The 16540-nt window shown below is 45.4% G+C and overlaps 1 protein-coding gene across 5 annotated transcripts in view; it reads right to left on the bottom strand.

Annotated features, from left to right (window-relative positions):
- The window catches only part of FUBP3 (far upstream element binding protein 3), a 60138-nt gene that overhangs the window by 29592 nt on the left and 14006 nt on the right, over nucleotides 1-16540 (bottom strand). For all 5 annotated transcript variants that reach the window (XM_017499079.2, XM_017499077.1, XM_017499078.1 and 2 more), the window contains one exon: nucleotides 12705-12810. Coding sequence is in view for 3 of the 5 variants with exons in the window: in XM_017499077.1 (XP_017354566.1) it covers nucleotides 12705-12810 (106 nt within the window). In the remaining 2 variants the exon portion in view is untranslated. The remainder of the gene's footprint in view (nucleotides 1-12704; nucleotides 12811-16540) is intronic.

Below are 16540 nucleotides of genomic sequence, written 5' to 3' on the forward strand. Positions count from 1 at the left end.
AAAAAAAAAAAAAAAAGAAGAAAAAGCAAAGCAAAACAATGCCAGGAAAAAGTAAACAAAGCTACTGAGTCAATACCATATTTCTTTTGGATCAATAACAAGATAATGGTCTACAGCCAAAATATTGACACTAGACACTATTAATCTGCTTATCTCAGGGATAAGAGAATTGTTTTCTATTGACTCTTAAAATTTTGTTTTTGCATATCTGTTTGAATATAACATTCTTGCTTGGAACAGGTAGTGGTCACAATTCCTATTTTGCATGAAAACTGGACAATCACCAGCTCAAGAAAGGAATCCTCATCGAAGACTCAGCCCTTGAATGATGTTGGGGCTAGACATTCCTGAGGCAGGGATGTTGGCCACCTAGGGCAGTGGGGAGGAAAAGAAACACACAAAAGGAGAATGTCAATAGCAGAGTGCCCGTGAGCCTGGTTAGCTGTTCCTATTTATGGGTCAAGCTCAGCTTACCACATTGCTATCAGTATTCCCCTCTTCATGGGTAAAAAACCTAGTCACGCCAGAACTAAAATGTCTTGAAATGTTGAGAACACAGGGGAAGATGAGGTGCTCAGCATTCCTGAACTGGGGAAATGAGGCCGCACTGTGGGCTCTGGTCCACTGTGTTATTTGGTAAAGGATCTCAAAGGGCTGATGATCTTCAGAAATTTCTGTCTCAGCCAGAAAAGCCACAGAAACAGAGTAAAGGGCAGTGCTGCTACCATAAAGAACTTCCTGAGATTGACAAGAATATTCAGAGGGTTCCTTTCATAAGCCATTTGAAATTTTGTGCTTATCACAAAAATGGCAATTCCTTTTTGCTGGTAAAGTATGTGTCACAGGTGCCACGCACATGACACGATTGCTGCCAGCCACTGTGGAGGCGCTCATAATGACCGGAGGTGAAAATGTACACACTGTCATCCCACAAACAGATGGGCTACTGAGAGCTGAGCCACTGAGAGGAAATCAGGTTCAGGTCCAGAGTCAACTCTGAGCTGGTGGGTGCTTAGGAGGGATAAATCATTTCCCTCCTCCATGCAAATGCTAGAGCCCAAGGCTGAAACATGCGATTCAAGTTTCATTCCTTTGGAACCTTCCCATGTGGTGCCTAAAAACGAAAACCAGCAGTTAGATAAGGCACACTGGGTACTCATATGGCCAACTTCTATGTCCAGCCTCGGGGACACGGACCTCTCCTGAGTCTGCACAATGAGGAGGGGTCACACTGAGGCGGCAGATGGGAACACCTATCATGTTCAATTGAATGGAACGACACTCATTTTCCTGTAAAAAAAGAAAAAATGCTGAGTAAAAGCAGTCCTATTTCCACTAATGGTGTGCGCTGGTTGACAATGCATCTTTTTGCTTCAAAAGTTCCCCTTGGTGCAATTCCAGCATATGCAGTGAAGTTCTCGTTTACCTTGTGCACTAATGAACTGCCGGGGTTGTAAGTCATTCTACAAGATCATAAATTCTTTCTCAAGAGTAACACTCTGCCAATTTTAATAATAATCTTTAAAAAAAAAAAAAAGGTGGTCAGGTTGGGTGCGGTCACTCATGCTCGTAATCCCAGCACTCTGGGAAGCCAAGGCGGGCAGATAACTTGAGACCAGCAGTTCAAGACCTGCCTGGCCACCATGGCGAAACCCTGTCTCTACTAAAAAATAAAAAAATTAGCTGGGTTTTAAGGTGCACATCTGTAATCCCACCTACTTGGGAGGCTGATGCACAATGAACTCAGGAGGCAGAAGTTGCAGTGAGCCGAGATCATGTTACTGTACTCCAGTATGGATGACGCAGCAAAACTATCTCAAAAGTAAATAAAACAAACAATAGCCAAAAAAAAAAGGTGATCAGACACATAATTTTCCCTATTAGTGAAGAGGAAAAAAAGATTTTCATTTTTTTCCCTCCTCCAAAAGAAACAAAAAAAGCACTGGGAAATACGCCCAACTTTGCAATATGCATCAGCTATCATAGTTACACCCCCACTCCAACCCCAGCCCCAGGAACAAAAGTGCCAATTCCTCCTTCCCAACAGCTCCGCCAGCACAGGCTGGCACCCACACAGAACGGAACCACTGGCCAGAGACAGGTGAGTGACTCTGCCAGTGGAAAAATGTCAGTTTTTATGACTGCAAAAGCAAATAACCCAAACCTTCCTCTTTAGATTTTGAAAACAGTCTTCTCTCCTCTGCCTCTTCTTTGGATTGGCTGTCTCCTCTCACTGACCAATGGCTTTCCACGCCCCAGCCCAAGTCAGCAACACACACTTAGCCGTGAGGATTCAGGGAGTTTTTAGAAAGCCTTTCCCCAGGGACACTACAAAAGCTTCCTGTGTTCTAGGCAGCAGCTCTTGCTCCAGGGCCACAAAACACCGATATGCTAAGTTCAGCTGAAAGTCCTTTGGCAAATGTAATTTCTCATTAATTTTGCAAATTATTTTTTAAAAAGTGAAAGTAAATTCAAGTTTATCTCAATAATGTCATCTTTTTTTGTTTGAGACAAGAGTCTCGCTCTGTCTCCCAGGCTGGAGTGCAGTGGTGTGATCTCGGCTCACCCACCTCCTGGGTTCAGGCGATTCTTCTGCTTCAGCCTCCCAAGTAGCTGGGATTACAGGTGTGTGCTGGCTAATTTTGGTATTTATAGTAGAGAAATTAGCCACTATGGCTGGCTAATTTTCGTATTTTTAGTAGAGATGGGGTTTTACCATGTTGGCCAGGCTGGTCTTGAACTCCTGACCTCAGGTGATCCACCTGCCTTGACTTCTGAAAGTGCTGAGATTAAAGGTGTGAGCCACCTCACCCAGCCAATAACGCCACTCACACCTGTAGTCTACTATAAGCTTCTGTGAGTGGAAACAGCACCACCCCCAGCAACACTAGCTGCTTTCCTGGGTGCCTCACCTGCATGAACCCACTTAGTCCCGCAAGAACCCACCTTGGAGACAGCTGCTGTCACTGCCATTCCCATCTTACTGAAGAGGAAGGTGCAATCACACGGCATCCAAGCCCTCAGAATGGCGTGCAGGTGAGGGGCCTTGTGCCCATGCAAACTCTGCACCCCTTCATCTTCCCCATCCTTTATCCTGCGGGTTTTAACACTTATCACTGTTCAATTTTGTGATATTCTCTCTCTTGATCATTCTTCATCTCACAAGTCAGTGCCTTCCAGGTGCTGAGCCCTGTTACAAGACCTTAGTATAAAACAGTCAACAAAGTCACCTTTGCCCTCAGGAAGCTTAGTGTCTAGCAGGGAAGGCAGAAGGCAACAGATGAGGCGGCCTACCCTAGCCTCCAGGGGTGTGTTGGGCCCTGCACCTTTTCCCCAAGTGCCTAAGAGGAAAAAGAATTCTATGATACTATATTCATAGCCCTAAGCTTTACTTTCATTTAGGTCAGTGTCATGAAATCAATATGGCGGTCACAACCAGCTTTATATAAAAAAAATTAAATAAAATAGAAAACACAATGTACCATTACGTAATAACGGTAATGTATTTCATAAAACTTTCAGTCACATGTGTTTTAACATGTCTGTACTAACTAGTTCTGATGGGAACAGTTTTTCTCACATTGGGAGTGGTATTTCTTTTTTTTTCTTTATTCTGAGACGGAGTCTCACTCTGTTGCCAGGCTGGAGGGCAGTGGCATGATCTCAGCTCACTGCAATCTCCGCCTCCCAGGTTCAAGTGATTCCCCTGCCTCAGCCTCCCAAGTAGCTGGAACTACAGGCATGTACCACCACTCCTGGCTAATTTTTGTAGAGACGGGGGTTTCACCATATTGGCCAGGATAGTCTCAATCTCCTGACCTCGTGATCTGCCTGCCTCGGCCTCCCAAAGTGCTGGGATTACAGGTGTAAGCTACCACGCCCAACCCGAGGGTGAAATAATATTTCTTAAAGTTTGAAAATAACATGATATAACCCTCACGATAATCTGATGAGGCAGGTATCATCAGGTCCATTTTACAGATGAGGAAACAGAGGCTCAGAGACGTTAAGGAGTCTGCCCAGAGTCAAACAGCTAACAACTAGCAAAGCTGGGACTCAAACCCTGACTCTGAAGTCCACAGGTTTAAGTACTACACTATTACAGCGCATGAGACAGAGACCCAGGTTCAGCCTCCCTCTGTCACTTACCATGTATCTATCCGGCCTTGGTCAAACCACTTACTTACCCAGACACTGGTTTCCTTACCTACAACAGGAGGAGTTTAAGCTTCAGGCTCCCTTCTGACCCTCATCTCTTCTCCTCCAACTCAATCCCTAACCCCTGGCAACCACTCATCTGTTCTCCATTCCCAAAAGGTTACGTAAAGGGGACCATGCAGTTTGTCGTTTTCTGGCGATTGGCTTTTGGCACTCGGCATAATTCCCTGGAGATTTATCCAAGTTACAGATGCACCCAGCATTTGTTCCGTTTTCCTGCCAAGTACTATTCCACGGCATGGCTGTAGCGCAGCAGAACCATTCACCAGCTGAAGGATGGACGGGCTGTTTTCAGTTTGGGACTGTTATGAGTAAAGCTGCTATGTGAACAGGCTCTTGTGTGAACATCTGCATTTCTTGGGGATAAGGGCCCAAGAGTGGCAGAGCTGTACTTGAGAGAGGTTGTTCCATCAAGCTGAACTCTGGAAACCTATGAATCCTTTTTTAATTTGGCCAACTACTTTTCTTCCCTATTAACAGCTGTGAAGAATGTAACAGGCATTGTATATGAGTTCGAGTTACATTTCTGTCACAACATTGATGCCACAGGTTTAGCTCATTCATTTTTGCAGAAAATGTCTACTATTTTACCTAGCTAGCTCAGCCAACTGTCAGCCAACCAGTCAGATGATATTTGCCAAGGGGAAAACTCTCACTGCCTTTTTCCAACTTACACATATGGATGTACCCATGTGACCATGATCTCACTTCTGAATTATAATCCTAAAATGGGTAGATGGGTGAAGGGAGGGAGGAAGAAGCCAATGAAGGTGGCTGGGGTGGGGGCAGGGCACAGAGGGGTGGGGTCAGGGCACGGAGCCTTTGCCAGGAGTTGTCAGCTGGATAAAACCAGAACCTGTCCCCTTCACTGTTTCTTTTTTTTGAAGACAGAGTATTGCTCTGCCACCTACGCTGCAGTGACGTGGTCTCGGCTCACTGCAACCTCTGCCTCCCGGGTTCAAATGATTCTCATGCTTCAGCCTCCCGAGTAGCTGGGATTACAGGTGTGCGCCACCATGTCCAGCTTCTTGTTATGTTTTTAGTAGAGACAGGGTTTTGCCAAGTTGGCCAGGCCGGTCTCAAACTCCTGACCTCAGGTGATCCTCCCACTTCAGCCTCCCAAAGTGCTGGGATTACAGGCGTGAGCCACCACGCCCAGCCTCCCTTCTACCCAGCCTACCAAGGCTCTACACTTTGTTACCTAGGGATTCTCCATTTAGAATTTTCGCCTGGCCCCACTGTTTGAGGATTTTTCCATGCCAAGTGACTGCCTACCACACACCAAAATTGGGGAATGAGAGAAGGGGTGTGGCAGGAAGGGCATAACCTTCCTGGGCAGACGAGACTCTCAGAGAGGCCCGTTTCAGGGACAAGGGCAGAGAGGAGGTACGGAGCTGGAAAAGGACCCTGGGAAGGGTGCCCATGCCCACCTGCCCCTGGAAAGCTTTCATCCACCCTTGACAACTGCTCGACCACATCCCAGTCTCACTTTACCTCTTCCCTCTTCACAAAAGGCAAACCTCCCTCCTAACCCCTCCTACTCAGGAACTAGGTTTTGGTCGTGGCTTTTCATCTTTCCAGCATCTGTCATCACCCCCCATTCAGAGAAAGTGAACCTCTAAGGTTCACTTTCCTCTTTCCAGAGTGGAGACCGGTATGCAGGTCACAGGCAGGGGTCCGGGCGTCACGGCTCTCACCACCTGCTAGCACTTGTACCTCCTTTCTCTCCTGAAGGGCTGGGATTGTCAAATGTCTTTTTCTCCTCATTCCTTTTTCCATCCTTCCTCTCCTCCTTTTCAGTCCTTACCCTATGCCACAAGTACTAAAACAAAGCGTGGAAAGGATCACAGAAAGGTCCATGTCACTCTTCCTGCAAATCATTCGACAGTACACCCCAGAATTCGTGCTTTACCCCATAAGAATACAGCAGTTCCCCTCATCCATGAGGGATATGTTCCAAGACCCCTGGGAGAGGGTTGAAGCCATGGACAGTACCGAACCCTGCGGACACTACACTTTTTCCTATACATTGGTGAGCGGGTAGTGTACACAGTGTGGACACACTGGGCAAAGGGATGATTCATGCCCATGAAGGATGGGATAAGACTTCATCATGCTACTCAGAACGGCGTACAATTTAAAAACTAGGAATTGTTTATTTCTAGAAGTTTTTGTTTAATATTTTCGGCAGTGGTTGACCATGGGTAACTGAAACCGTGGAAAATGAGGTCAGGAGTAAACAGGGAGCAACTGTATGATCGGAATTAGAAAGGTGGGACCATGTAAAAGGTGCTGTTCTTCAGCAGGGCACGAAGTAAAAAGAATAAAAAGGGAGGAAAAGTGCCACATAAACAGCAAAGGTGAGTCTTTGGCCAAAGAGGCAGGCATAATTTCAAAGCCCCCCACGCGGCCTTCCCCTGCCACCCCAGGGGTGAGGACAGCACCGCGCTCTTCCGAAGTCCTGGTTTTGGTGCCACCCTCTACACAGAGCGCAGGGAGAGGGTGAGGTCTGCTTAGTTCAATTAAAAAGTTCAAGGGGACAGGACTCCCTCAAACTCTCCTGGGGAAGAGAACTAGCAAGGCTTTGCTCTTCATCAGGAGAGATACAGAGGGGCAAACGGGAAGGGACTCTCCGTCTGTCCATCAGCGCTGGGCGAACATGGGCAATCACTTGTTTCAGGTGGTCAGGGCAGTTAGCCAAACACGAGATGGGAGATTTGTTTAAAGAAACTGGAGGAGGGGTACTGTCTATACACTTCCCTAACTCAAGATGAAGAAAACGTTAATCACCTGATGAAGCTGATTTTAGATGAGGGCTGGCAAATTAAGCTTGAGGGCCAGCTGCCCGTTTCCATGAAGTATCTTATTGGCTCACAGCCATGCTCATTTTTCTATGTGGACTCTATGGCTGCTTTTGAACCCCTACAGCGCAGCTTAGTAGGTGGGATATGCAGCATGCAAGCTTAAATTTATTTTTGTTTTGAGATGACTATGTCGCCGAGGCTGAGAGCAGTGGTACAATCACTGCTCACTGTGGTCTTGACCTCTCAGGCTCAGGCAATCCTCCTGCCTCAGCCTCCCAAAGTACTGGGATTATAGGCATAAGCCACCCTGTCCAGCCCCTAAAATACTTACTACCTGGTCCTTTATAAAAAAGCTTATTGCTAGGTGCAGTGTAGTCCCAGCTATGCAGGAGGCTGAGGTGGGAGGATCATGTGAGCCTGGGAGGTAGAGGCCATAGTGATCTGTGATTGTCCCACAGCACTCCAGCCTCAGCAAGTGAGACCCTGTGTTTAAAAACAAACAAAACAAACAAACAAAAAACAAAACAAAACAAAAAAACACCTTAAAGCTTAAGGTCAGGCACAATGGCTCATGCTTGTAATCCCAGCACTTTGGGAGGCTGAAGTGGGCGGATCACCTGAGGTCGGGAGTTCAAGACCAGCCTGGCCAGCACGGTGAAACCCCTTCCTACTAAAAATACAAAAATGAGCCGGGCGACGTGGCAGGCGTCTGTTATCCCAGCTACTCGAGAGGCTGAGGCAGGAGAATTGCTTGAACCAGGGAGGCGGAGGTTGCAGTGAGCCGAAGTCACGCCACTGCACTCTAGTCCACAGGCGACTGAACTAGATTCCATCTCAAAAAAGGGGAAAGAAGCCGGGCGCGGTGGCTCAAGCCTGTAATCCCAGCACTTTGGGAGGCCGAGGCGGGTGGATCACAAGGTCAAGAGATCAAGACCATCCTGGTCAACATGGTGAAACCCCGTCTCTACTAAAACTACAAAAAATTAGCTGGGCATGGTGGCGTGTGCCTGTAATCCCAGCTACTCAGGAGGCTGAGGCAGGAGAATTGCTTGAACCCAGGAGGTGGAGGTTGCGGTGAGCCGAGATTGCGCCATTGCACTCCAGCCTGGGTAACAAGAGCGAAACTCCGTCTCCAAAAAAAAAAAAAGGGGGGGGGGGGGAGAAAAACCTTGCTAATCTCTAATTTAGATTACATTTAAATTTGCACTTCTAAACCACTTAGCTAATACTATTCTCTTAAATTTGGAACTTACTTTTCCAAAAATTTTAAAATGCAAATCATAGCAAACAAGGGGGAACTTTGGGCATGAGGAGTTCGTGGGAAATGAAGCCAGTCTTACGGTCACATCTCTAGGCTCTAATAGGAGAGGTGCATGGCGGGACCCAATAACTGCAGAAGGAAGGCGGGGGTGTTGCCTGCCCTGAGCAGAGGGCAAATACACTGCTTTAGAAATTCAGAGGATATGGCAATATCCACTGGTGAGGTGGGTGTGTGGAAAAGGGAGAAGCGGGGAAAAAGGAAGGGAGGGAGGGAGGGAAGACGGACCAAGAGGCTAGGTGGCATGTGGGCTGAGCACTGAAGAAAGTCACAAGGTAGGGAAGAGGACGGGTTTCTAGGAGGAAGTGGGCTGAGCAGGAGCTGGCCAGGTAAGAGCTGGGCGGGGAGAGCAAGAGAAGAGCCAGCGGCCAGGCTGCTCCACAGAGTGCCACGCGGGGACGAGCCCAGCAGGGAGGGCAGGCGATGGTCAGGTTGGAAGATCTGCACCTCCCTGGCTCCTGGAGGAATCAAACTGGTTGGACTGACTCCAGGGAGGCTCCAGCTGTAGCATGAGAGAAGCACTGGATGGAAAAGGTGCCACAACTGAGACCAGAAGGCAGATTCCTGAACTGGTAGGGTGCCAAGGGTATAGCTCAAAGACCACTCGAACATGTGGGTGTCAAGACTGAAGATGCAAAAGGTTAAAATGGCCTGATCCAAAGCTGGAGGGTGGTGGAGGGACTGCTGATTGAGCTTCCCAGAGAGAGGCATCCAGGCAGGCTTTCAAACTGAGCTCCAAATTCTGCTTCTGGGGTTTAAGCAGGCTCATGAACAGCCTTCCCACAGCCAGCTCAAAACTGCCACTCCCCGAAACACAACTGACCCAAACCCCTTTCTGTATCAGGAACAAATCCCTTCCCTTGTTCCACTGCCTAGCACCTTAAAAAAAAAAAAAAACTTGAAATACGTATTTTTAAGAGACATGGTTTTGCTATGTTCAGCCCAGGCTGGCCTCGAATGCCTGGGCTCAAGTTTTCCCACCACTGGGTAAGCTGGGATTACAGGTGTGAGCCACCATGCTGGGCATCTCGGAATTCTAAGAGGAGATGGTTGTTGTTTTTAGATGTGGGAGACTTTTGGAGAAAATTCTTTAGACTCACATTGAAGACTTTAAGGGGATAGCACTCATTTGATTGTAAAAATTCTTGTGTATTTACAAAGCGTTTATGACCACAAAACAGAAAATTCACCCTGGGGCCACCAGAACTAAGATAACCCTGTAAACTGCTTCTCCAAAATGGTATGCTCTGTGTGATCTTTTTATATTTGACTGGTGTTAGTGATTCCCTAGACCAAATAGAAATGACTGCATTATCTGCATTTTTGCCTTAGCAGAAAGCTGTAATGCAAAGTAGTCTTTTTACCTTTTCAGGGGAAGCATGCTTTTGTTCCTCTTAGGTGTCAGCAACATAAAAACAAAACTAAGTTGTCTGCCTTTGTGCCCATATCTCATTAATGGACAGTGTCTCTCTGGCCCAGTGTTTCCAGAAATCGAGATCAATACATTTCACAACTCATTCAGCCTTTCACAACAATTTCACAATTCAGCCTTGTTTTTTTCAGCCACTGCTTGGAGCTGAAGTGTTAACGCTTATGCTTGCAGTGAGCGGGTATCTGCTGTCCTCTGCATAAGGAATACCTGAGTATTTGCAAATGAAACCCTCTGGCATGTTGCAGACATTTTTCTCCCATTAGTCCACTGCACACACATTTGAAAGAAATTAGCACCAATAAAGAGATTATCCATGCTGATAAAGAGAACTGGGTCACAGGCAGATGTAGCTGACTTGGCCAAGATCGCCCAGTAGGTCTGGAATCTCGCTTAAAACCTCGGGTTCATTATTATATTGTGTATTTTCATTTCTCTGTTTTGATAACCATAATTTTTTCCACGTCTGCCTTTTGGAGAATAAGTCTTTACAAACAGAAAATGACCATGGTTTCTCTTTTTCCTCCCTCTAAATATTAAGCCCTCTTATAGCAAGCAAGAAAGAACATTTCTGTGCCATGCCGAATCTCTCATCATCCCAGGACACTTGGTCTTACATAATAAGACACTGTATTTGTTTTTTTTTTTTTTTTTTTTTTTAATAAATCAGAGTTCAAGTCAGCTGGAGAGACTGTATTTGAAGAAGAAGGAATTTCCCTCAGGCTTCTTACATTTTGCATTACAGCTCAACAAAATTAATCCCGTCTTCTGCTGAGCACTGTTTAAATGACAGGATTACACATATGGTTTTTTCTCCAAGCCGTTCTCCACGTGTAGAATTTGAGGTCTGCGGCAATCAGCCGTCTTCTGGTAGGGATAAGGCCACTGGGCCACTCTCCTGAGAGAGTAAGAATGTGAATAAGCAGATCCCGTGAAGGGAAGTATGTTTGTGTTTATCTGGCAGCCTTCTAGGCTCAGGGTCTTGCTGATGGTGTGATGAAAAGTTTAGAAAAGCAGAGGCAGACCAAGTGGCTGGAATTCTGGAGCATTTTTCTTAGCACTAAAGATTTCCAAAGGCTGTGTAGCTGTTTGGTTTGGCTTGGGTTTTCTTTGACAGAAGCTATCGGATCACTTCTTTAGCAATATGAACTTTCTAACTCTCCCTTGAAGCAGGGTTCTTTAACCTTTAGGAGGTTAAAGTTCAGTCCTCTAGAACTTTTTGGAGGTATTATTTGGGTCTATTTAAAAATACTTCAACTCAGCCATAAAAAAGAATGAGATTCAGTCATTTGCAACAACATGGACGAAGCTGGAGATCATCATATTAAGTGAAATAAGCCAGGCGAAGAAAGACAAACATCACATGTTCTTGCTTATTTGGGCAATATAAAAATCAAAATGGTTGAACTCATGGACATAGAGAGTAGAAGGATGGCTACCAGAGGCTGGGAAGGGGAGTGGGGCTGAGGGGGTTGGAGGGAGCAGGTTAATGAGTACAGAAAAAAAGAAAGAATAAGACCTACTATTTGATAGCACAACAGGGTGGCTATAGCCAGTGATAACTGTATGTTTTAAAATAAAGAGAGTAACTGGGTTGTTTGTAACTCAAAAGATAAATGCTTGAGGGGATGGATGCCCCCATTTTCCATGATGTACTTATTTCACATTGCAGGCCTGTATCAAAACATCTCATGTACCACATAAATATATACACCTATGCACTCACAAAAATTCAAAATAAAATTTTTAAAAATACTTCTTCAACTCTTAAGTTAACTAAAAAGGACCTTAATATAGGCTTTATTCAGGACATTGAGATTTGTGAACAAGTATATGAGTTGGAGGATTTGGAAATGTACTAGGAGGCATGGTGGCTCATGCCTGTAGCCCCCAGCTACTTGGTAGGCTGAGGTGAGAAGATCACTTGAGCCCAGGAGTTCAACTGCACCACTGCACTCTAGCCTGAGACCTGTGTGATCCCATCTCCAAGGGGAGGTTAAAAACAATAACAACAAGAATTCCTAGAGACCAGAGAAATGAGTCATGGCAAATTATATTTTTCTATGTACATAAAAACGTGCACTTTTGGGAGAAATGACTACACAATACATACTGTTCTGCGCCTTTGTGTCTCACATAATACATCACAGAAATATGCACAAACATAAATGACTGGGTACATAGCGACAGAAAAAGAACACAAAAGAAGACACTGACTCACTTGACTACATGCAAATTCATGTTCATCTAGTGTACTTCGCTATCGCTTCTATAGTAACAGAAGACAAAATATGATCAGATGTCCAAGCTCTCTGAAGAAACGTATCTGACAGGTACTCTGCCAAAGTGCTGGTGATGGGCACTTCTAAGAGTTCTCAAATTCTTTCTGGGATGTAGTACGGCATATACACCAGCCAACAAAACAACAAATAAATAAATGAATTAAAGAAAAGGGATGCTTCTAGAAAGAGCCTGTCCTAAATGGGAATGGTGAAAAACCTGGCAGCCAGGCTGCAGAAAGTCACCATTCTTTTCTTTCTTTCAGGTCAAGATGTAGCCACAGCTTCCTGAAAGCCATGCACCAAATCTTAGCTTTTCTTTGGAGAAAAGTGGGAATTTCGATTCCCATGTGTGCTGAAGAACGGAGGGCTAAAGCAAACAAAATTCTCAAATAGGTCAAATTACTTCCAAGCTGATGCTCAGGGGCCAAGCCTTTATCTCAGAGCCTAGCTGAAATGATTTCTGTATTATCCAGGCAAATAGGAACTCAAATGCTGAAGAACTGCTGAGAAAAGTCATCCTGAATACTTCCCTTCAACAATTCCTCTCAACACAGTGACACTTTAGAGAGTCGCTAAGGTAATGGCTGACAAATTCAAACTTAACCGGCAGGTTCACTATCACCTGAAAGGCAAAGATATTTCTGGCCACTTACCTCCATCATCCAACGGTCGTTTCTGTACTCCATATCCATATACTGAGGGGTCCACTAGAGGTGTGGAATTATTCAAGTGAGGAATTGAATCAATTTTAGCAGCAATCTACAGAGAGAATCAGATTTAAATACTCAGTAACAAACCACGGCTCTAGCTGAGGGAGAAAGACAAGCATCCTCTTTAAAGGACTGTTATCCCATTTCTCCCCTGACCTAGATTAATGTAAGGCACAGCCATAAGAGCACAAACACTTTTCACTGTTAAGTGAGTTTTCCTTTGGTCTCAATAATAACGTGTCTTTAGAATACTTCCAAAAATGTGTCTCTACCAGCAAATTAGTATTTGTTTATTTATTTTTTTGAGACAGAATTTCACTCTTGTTGCCCAGGCTGGAGTGCAATGGCATAATCTCGGCTCACTGCAACCTCTGCCTCCTGGGTTCAGGCGATTCTCCTGCCTCAGCCTCCCGAGTAGCTGGGATTCAGGCATGCGGCACTGTGCCCAGCTAATTTTGTATTTTTAGTAGAGATGGGGTTTCTCCATATTGCTCAGGCTGGTCTCCAACTCTCAACCTCAGGTGATCCTCCCACCTTGGCCTCCCAAAGTGCTGGGATTACAAGCGTGAGCCACCACACCTGGCCACAAATTAGTATTTTTAAGTCACCACTTAATACATAGGCATGTCACATCTTAAGAAAAAAAAAAAAAGCAGCAAGCCAACAATTGAAGAACTTTCTTCCAAAGGTTTAGGTTTTCTCACAGGGTTCCCTTATGCAACAAATTCCCCAAGAATATTTGAAAGGCCTTCTGTGCTCAAATGTTACAAAGGGGTCTTGCTCTGTTATCCAGTTGGAGTGCAGTGACGTGATCATTGTTCACTGTAGCCTCCATTTCCCAAGCTCAAGTGATCCTCCAGCCTCAGCCTCCCAACTAGCTGAGACTACACGTATGCGCCACCATGGCCAGCTAAATTTATTTATTTATTCATATTTTTGGGGGGATGGAGTTTTGCTCTTGTTGTCACCCAGGCTGGAGTGCAATGGCGTGATCTTGGCTCACTGAAACATCTATCTCCTGGGTTCAAGCACTTTTCCTGGCTCAGCCTCCCAAGCAGCCGAGATTACAGGTGTGCACCACCACACCTAGCTAATTTTTGTATTTTTAGTAGAGACAGGGTTTCACCACGTTGGCCAGGCTGATCTCGAACTCCTGACCTCAGGTGATCTGCCTGCCTTGGCCTCCCAAAGGCCTATTTTTTTTGTTTTGTTTTTAATAGAGATGAGGTCTCAATATGTTGCCCAGCCTGGTCTCAAACTCCTGAGCTCAAGCAGTCCTCCTACCTGTCTCACAAACTGCTGGGAATAGCACTTGGCTCATCCCATGGCTCAAAGGTGTGAGTTATGGTGCCCAGCCTGATAATTCTTTAGGAATACACCCATCCTATAAACTTTAATGTCTATAAATTGATGTGTGATCTATAGATGCTCGTCTTTATTGGAAGTATCCAAACAATTTTAGAAGGATTCCTGCAGCAGGGAAAGGGACGTGATCTCTAAGAGCTATTTCAACTTTTAATATTTATCATCAGTGAGAGAACAGAACATAGCTGTCAAAATCTCCCCCCGGAAACAAACGGTGTACAGAAGTTCTTATCCACTTTGTTCTCAGCAGGAAATTGAATGTGATCTTTATAATAAATCAACTCTTTCATTTAACCAAAGGAATATTTACAGCAACTACTCTTGATGTTAATCCCTCAGTTAAAGTTAATAAGCAGGGGTCTATCAAGGGGCAGCTAGCATAGCTGTCCCCCAGAGCAAAGTCTTCAGTGGTAGTTCTGAGCTAGTCCAAATGTTCCCAGAAGTCTAAGATCTACTGGGACCAACAGAAATTACCTGAAACAAATAAACAACCAATAACAATCATGATACTGGAAATCAAATGCAGGATTTCAACAGTGGACATCACCGTCTGCTTACATTTACTAGTTCTGTGATGTTGAGGCAAGTCTCCTTCCTCTCTGCATAAGCCCCAGGGTAATACTGTACATTTCATAGTTTTTGAAAAGGTAATAAGATCCCTGAAGGCAGAGGAATACTTGAACACACCACAAATATACTAGGATTGTAAAACAAGGCAATTCACCCAATAAATGTTAAGTACCTACTGTGTGATGGACTTTTTAAGGCACTGGAGCTTTTGTGGTGAAGAACGACCAGGCCTGGTACTTAAGAGTCAGCAGCTGAGGGGGAAGTTAAAGGTAAACCAGGTAATCAATAAACTGATCATTTCGGCAGGTGATAACCATTACCACAGTAAGAGAAGCTAACATCACACAGAGCATGCTTAGGAAAGCTGCTTTAAATAGGGTGATTGGGAAGGCCACTATGAGGAGTAACATCTGAGTCCTACGTGACAATGAGGAGCTGGCCACATAAAAATCTGAGAAAGTATGTTCTAGCAGAGGAACTTGTACAAAGGGCCTGTGGGGCCGGGTGCGGTGGCTCACGCCTATAATCCCAGCACTTTGGGAGGCCGAGGCAGGTAGATCAACCGAGGTCAGGAGTTCAAGACCAGCCTGAACAACATGGTAAAACCCCATCTCTACTGAAAACACAAAATTAGCTGGGCATGGTGGCACATGCCTATAGTCCCAGCTATTTGGGAAGCTGAGGCAGGGGAAGTGCTTGAACCCAGGAGGCGGTAGTTGTAGTGAGCCAAGATCATGACATTGCACTCCAGCCTGGGCAACAAGAATGAAACTCCATCTCAAAAAAACCAAAAAACAAAAACAAAAACAAAAAGACCCACAAAGGCCCTGGGGCAGGATCAAGCTTGGTAGGAACGAGCCTGGAAAAGAAGTCAATCTTGTCAGCGTGGAAGGAACTAGATGTGTTCCAAGAGGTGGGCAGTTCACGCTGGACCCTTTCAGGTCATGGTAAGGTGCTTGAACTTCACAGGAAGGCTGATGGGCAGCTACTACAAGTCTTAAGCAGGAGAGTAACATGCTGATTTGTGCTTCTAAAAGATCCCCAGCGAGGCCTGGTGGCTAGCACAGGTCATTTCAGCACTTTGGGAGGCCAAAGCAGGATGACTGCTTGAGGCCAGGGGTTCTAGACCAGCTTGGGCAACACAGTGAGACCCCCCAGCTCTACGAAAAAATTAAAAATTAACTTTGATGGTGGTGCATCCTGTAGTCCCAGCTACTTGGGAGGCTGAGGCAGGAGGACTGCTTGAGCCAGGGAGTTTGAGGTTACAGTGAGCTATGATGGCACCACTGCACTCCAGCTGGAAGACAGAGCAAGACCCCATCTCTTTAAAACAACAACAACAGAAAACAACAAAAAGATCCCCTTGACTGCTAGGAGACAAGATAGGAAGAAGGAAGGAAGGAAAAGATAGTCTAAGCCAGACTCAGCATTAGGAGAGACCACTGTAGTCTAGGCCAGGGCTCAGCAAACTACGGCTGGTGAAGCACTTGCCTTTGTAATTAGAGTTCTGTTAGAACATAGCCACACTCATCTCAGAGCAAGATTCCAACTCAAAAACAAAATGAAACAAAAAGACAGGACCTCAAACACAAGCTCTACATGGCATTATCCCTGCTCCCTTTCAATGATGCCTCTGGGCTTCCACATCTCTTCCCCTCCTTCTTTATTTTTGAGATGGAATCTTGCTCTGTCGCCCAGGCTGGAGTGCAGTGGGGGCGATCTTGGCTCACTGCAACCTCCGCCTCTTGGGTTCAAACGATTCTCTTGCCTCAGCCTCTTGAGTAGCTGGAATTACAGGCCTGAGCCACCACGCCCGGCTAATTTTTGAATTTTTAGTAGAGATG

The sequence above is a fragment of the Cebus imitator genome, unplaced genomic scaffold (genome assembly GCF_001604975.1).
Source record: "Cebus imitator isolate Cc_AM_T3 unplaced genomic scaffold, Cebus_imitator-1.0 Scaffold254, whole genome shotgun sequence".
Taxonomy (NCBI): Eukaryota; Metazoa; Chordata; class Mammalia; order Primates; family Cebidae; genus Cebus; species Cebus imitator.